Source organism: Habropoda laboriosa, unplaced genomic scaffold, assembly GCF_001263275.1.
Source record: "Habropoda laboriosa isolate 0110345459 unplaced genomic scaffold, ASM126327v1 scaffold28, whole genome shotgun sequence".
Classification (NCBI taxonomy): domain Eukaryota; kingdom Metazoa; phylum Arthropoda; class Insecta; order Hymenoptera; family Apidae; genus Habropoda; species Habropoda laboriosa.
In genome coordinates, this window is record NW_017100174.1 from 2,576,552 (window position 1) to 2,582,412 (window position 5,861).

At 41.8% G+C, this 5,861-nt stretch overlaps 1 protein-coding gene across 1 annotated transcript in view; it reads left to right on the forward strand.

The window, feature by feature from the left end:
* Positions 1-1,169: 1,169 nt before the first annotated feature.
* LOC108578735 (ankyrin repeat and SAM domain-containing protein 1A-like) overlaps positions 1,170-5,861 on the forward strand; it is a 93,789-nt gene continuing 89,097 nt past the window's right edge. The window contains exon 1 of the mRNA XM_017942112.1: positions 1,170-1,390. Within this exon, the coding sequence (XP_017797601.1) occupies positions 1,287-1,390 (104 nt within the window). The 5' untranslated portion in view covers positions 1,170-1,286. The remainder of the gene's footprint in view (positions 1,391-5,861) is intronic.

Genomic DNA, 5,861 nt, shown 5'->3' on the forward strand with positions numbered 1-5,861 from the left:
TATGATTTTGTTATTCACTTTTCAATGTACTGAATTTGAATTAATGCAAATGTTTGCAAAAACTACAATTACTATGTTAATTCTAGGTATAAGTATATGTAATTGTTTTCCTGCATGTTACATGAAAAACTATAATTATAAATGGCTGAAATGAAAAGTATGTGTATGAACATGACGTCGAATGAGTTTAATATTTAAAATCAACAGCTACATTTCAACACAAGTGTAATGTGAAAAAAAGTTTAATTGAATAAAAATACATGTATCAATGCTGTTTTGTTCTCTTACACATTAATGATACATTATTTCATTTCTTTATACATTGCTTAATATTTATCCTTTTATTAAAATATCTTACACAGTAAATAGAAAACATACTTATTAACAATAAGAAATTATCTATTTTGTTTATATCAACAACACGAAAGATTCGCCGTATACAGAGTGACACATTTTATTCTATAAAGAGACACTTTTAGCATCACACGATCAGTGTTCCCTTTCAACTCGTTTAATCTTTCAAAAACAAGTTTTTCTATTCAACGCAATTTTCGAAATATTAGCATTTATAGATTAAAATGGATCACCCTGTGTACATAATTAAGAAAATAATTTACAACCTTTTTATTTTTAAACGTTCCATTTGTCAGCGAACTTGAACAAAAAAGAAAAAAGGAAATACAGATCTAGTCGCATTGGTGATTATTCATTCGCAACGGAGAAACTTGTTATAGCCGGCATGAGAAAGTGAATTAAAAACAATCCTGGGAAGGCACTACCGAACTTTGAGGTTATGTGCTTACCGCTTAGTAGCTGCGTCGTATTTGAAAACATTTCTACGGCCGAGCAGCCTATGACGAGCAACAGAAAAATCGGCAACTTCTCGAGAAAAACGCGGCTCGTAGTGATCGGTGGTTAGAGCCGGATGACACACTTATTCGAGCAAATTGCCGCAAAGCCGAGTTGGCGTGAAGCTACGGAAAATCAGTACGGCGCAACAGCTGGTACTTAACAGTCGGCTACTTGCGTGAGCGCGGTATACTTCGAGCCTCCGTTGTTCTATCTCGTTCCCGAGCAGTGCATCTATCTATCCCCGGTACCGAGCATCTCCTTCTCTGTTGCACTGCCGTGCGTCGTAGGTTGTTTCGCGAAGTGACCGCGAGGTGGCAGTGCAGTAGGGCCAAGATGGCCACGCTGGATCAATGAAACGCGAGTAATCATAGTAAAAACAGAAATTGACAAGTGTGCAAGTGAACACTAGACATTGATTATGGTGTAAATGGACCATGGGGAAAGACCAGGAGCTGCTGGAGGCAGCGAGAAGCGGAAATGTCACCGTGGTCGAGAAGATTTTGGGTCAACGAGCGAAGAGGAGTGGTCCACTGGCAAGGTGGGTGTCACCGTAGCAGACTTTGCTTTTCCTCGCTTCTTTTCCCGTTCACGCATTCTATTTCGTCTTTTACACGACAGCCACGATTACAACCGTTATGTCTGCTCATGCTTGCACGAGAAACGTTCTCGATGTCTGTCAATTCATCCTGGGATCAGGGTTACGTGTCACGTTCACCTCGAATCTCTACGATGGATTTGTGTGTTTCGATGATAAAGTGTTTATACAGTATCGACGGCCGTGTGTTCGATTGTTTCCTTTCGTTACGTTCGTCGTGTACTTCCACGTCTAGCTTGTTATCCGGGCAACGGGTAACTGTGTTTTAGGTGTAAACTGAATTGAACCGAGTCATTACACGTACCGGTACTTGCGTTAAATTACCTATGCTCGATTGATCCGTACATTTTTCCAATTAATTCCGTCAGTTTTGCCAGAGATACTCGTGGATGCGTGTCCGCCGTTTGTACCGTTAATACCTGGAATCTGTTCCGTCCGATAGTTACCATATTAATTAAGAGAACGAACGTTGTTGCAAGCGTGATAAACGATCCTGCATTCTTATTATCATCGTCGTCGTCCTTTTTTCTCGATCATAATTACGCAATGTTTTTCGTTGATCGCGTGATACGTGTTTCACAAACGACCAGATTTCGCGTCTCGCGGCCGGTAATTGTATTCACAATGCGTCTTTCATGAAAAAAATGTGTACGATTGTCGTTCGAAATGAATTTCCCGTCATTCGTGTCTCGACGACTGTCGTATAACGTCTCGATAATCGAGAGAATTTTTCTGTAATACATATTATACAATCGCCGTGTGGAAATAAACGCGGCCAGCGTAATTTTCCCGGTCGTAATCAGTTTTGCTCTGAATATCTATAGGGTAGAATAATGCGCCCGTATACGCGGTGCCCGCGTTATTGTTCAGTGATTATTCATGATTTCACCGTGACCATGAATCACCCTGCCGACGCATACGTATACTGTGTAATATGAGGATACACGCGAAGATGCGTCGTGATACAGATGCGCAACCGATTCCACTGTCAATTATTTTGAAATTCGTGGTAAACGCTTTTAGCGGGACTCGCGTAACGCGCGTTACGTCGCGACATTAGAGTTGTGCGTCTGGCGTGACACGTTTTACGCGGCAGGATTTAATTAAATCGACGAGATAACTGTGGAGAAATCGGTTGGTCGATCGGGTGCGTCTGGAAGCGACGTATAACCACGTCGCTTTACTACTTATCCGGGTACTGCTATTTTCTATTTATGGGAGCAGATAAACGGGCTTATTTCGTGGGCAAGCTATTTATTTTCAAGGGTCAATGATAAACCTCGCGCTCTCGGACGTGATAGATAGGTGTAGATGGCGCTACCGAGGAGTAATACTTTTGTCCTTATTCTATACCGTGTAAGGAAATGACCTTAGTGAACCCTGTTTTGTGGCTGCGTTAATTGGATTTGATGGTCGGATAATGTAAATGCGGAGAAAGCGGTATAAAAATATTTCTGTAGTATAAAGCTGTTACACACCAAGTCACTGATTAAAATTGTTTATATTATAGAAGATGAGCCGAAGCAGGTGTATTAAATGAACATATATAAATTAACACATTCGTAAAGAGGTGCAGGTGTTTAGAAAGCTAATATCAAAAGTGAATACTTTTTTATTTCCAGATTCTTTTTATAAAGAAATTTTACTATACGCTGCAACTACATACGTATACTAAAATTTAAGCGACTATTTCTTTCTTTGCTGCTATATTGATAATAAAAAATATAATTTATTGACAAATATTGATTTCAACTTAAAACAAATGTATAAGATTAAGAAATACGTAGAAAGAATGAAAAAAAAGTTGTGTAAATTTTGCAAGATTTTTCTTTTCCTTTCATGTAAACAACACAAGCAAGAAAATTCAATATTGGAATGTCTCAATTTCAAATACCGAACGATCCAATAATTTTCATTACTTCCCCAATAGTAGTACCTTAACTGTAATAGCTACCTGTTACGCATAGAAACCACCGTGTCTGCGAATTGTTGAAAAACATCCCGGCAAGAAACCGCGTCGCATTCCACGTATAATAACGTGTACAAGAACAGCGAGTCCCATGTTCAACTCGTTTCAACGCAAAAACCAGTCGGTCTAATAACTTAGTCATCCTTCCGAGTTAGCTCGGTTCGGCCTAAAAACCGTCGTTTAAATACCCGTGCACGTGCACGGTAACAGCTTCCAGTCAGCTTCCACGTAACTCGCGGATCAATTCTCGTGGAACGTAATCGCAGTCACTCGACAAATCACCGTCAATCGGCGTCTCTAATCACGAGAACTCTACTCTCAATCCTAACCTCAGATTCCTAATGGATTCCCGTCCGGGGAGTCGATCAACGAGTCGAACCGGATCGATGGTACGGGGCCACGTGATCAATCGAAACGGTTAGTCGACGGATCTTGCGTCTTTATTGACCCAGTCCCGCGAACTTCTTGACAAAGACGACTTTGTCGACGCTCCTCTTACGCTTCCATTAATTAAGTCACTGGCTCTCCTCGTCCCGTAGCCGTCGTTTGTTTTCGAGAGGGACCCGTAGCGCGTGCTTCGAGTGCATTCACGCATTTTAACGCCGATTGTCACTTGCGAGCAAAAACCTTCGGGGCGTAAGAGTGAGAGAAAGAGCCTACGAGGGTTAGGAAGAAGGAGAGAGAAAGGCGGGGAGGACGTACGGTAGAAAGGAACAGAGGCAAGAAGCACTTTCCCCCACTCCATACCCAACGAGCGGAGACGAGGTAAACCGAGTGAGTAAAGGACGGAGAGAATCGTTGAGATCGGGCACACTAGCAATCCTAAAATGTATCACGGGGAACGCGTTGTACTCCTCTTCTGACAAATTGCCTCTTTTGCTCGTCACCAGCCGTGCAACTTGTCCATAACTACAAAGCACGCCCGCGGCAACTTTCCGCCAAAGCTCTTTTACTCTTCTTCTTATTCTTCTTCTTCCTATGGTCTTTGCTCTCTCCTGGCCCTGTCCTCTCGCTCTGCTTAGTATCGCGAGCCTTTTAGTTCTTCGCCCTTCTCGTTCTCTTTCTGTTGCTCTCGAAGAGATCAGAGGAAAGCAATATAAAACACGCTTGTGGAACGGACCGCGCGCGCTACAAACAACACGACACCAGCGACACGCAACGGTACAGCGGAGAAATATTTTGCGATGCTAATTGCGCGCCACTTTTCCGTGTAGCCTGGTGGTCCGGCGAATGTGTTTATCCTTTGTTTGCGCGGCGTGTTGACTTTGGGTCGGGCAATAATTTTAATCACGACCTTCGGGGGCCAAGGGAAGGGCTTTGCTTTCCCGATGAAAACGTCGCCTCCGGCTGCGAACCAGAACTTTTAACGTGATCGCCCGTTTGGCGATAACTTTGACTCTCTCTTTGATGTCTCCTGGGCACTACCGTTGGCCCGCCTCGGAATCCCTCGCCACAGGGAAACTCGCTTTTTAATTTATGACCCGAGGATTTTGATGAAGCTCAAGTTCGGCGGTTTCAAGGTAATAAAGATTTTCTGCTTCTTCGTTTAGCCGAGACCGTGGACGAACACGGTCGTGAAAGGTCATTTCGGGCGTGTTTTTAACGGCGCGTTTCCGTTTATTTAGCGAATTCATATGTTGCGTGGAACAAGGAGATATAGTTATACGAGTGTTGTAGTTGCGTCGTGAGTTCGTCAATTTAGACGGATATTAATTTAAACGAATTTTATAATTGTTAAGATTATTCCTTTGTTATTAATTGTAGATACGTCGTAAGATTTATAGGTTAGGTAACTCGAGGAATTTTGTTTAACGTATTATTATTAAAGAAATAAAAGACGAATTGATACTCCATTTGCACACGTATCTATAGATGTGTAATAAAAACCAAGTTCTCTAAGTTACACATTTAAAGAAATCGAAAATCACGAGAGAAATTTGTATTTATACGATGTTGTATTTCTTTCTACGTTTCTTAACGATTATTTATCAGAACGTAAAGTACACCGCGAAAGAAAAATCGATCAATCAGATTCATAGGTCGTCAATTAATTCACAGTCTAACCTGCAAAAAAAACTTATTTCTACTTACGTACGCTTTTCATTGTACCACTTCGTTACATTCTCTTTTCCAAGAATAATATCAATGTCAGTTGTTCCCCTCGAAATACTATATAGGTCAGTTTCTCAATTTTCTCGTACGTCGAACCGTCTGTATAACGAGGTTAACCGCCGCTAGTCATCGACGTAGGGGCGGGTAATTCAAATTCGCGCAGGATCTCTACCCTCGTCGTCGTTCCCTCCGTTTTTTCTTTCTTTTTCCTCCCGTTCGCCTATATCGCCTTGGTCGTTTTCTCGCTGAAACGACATCGAATTTGAGAATTACCAGAGGAGAGTCTTTTCCCCAACGATTCTATTACACTCGACCGATATCGCTGTAATGTTT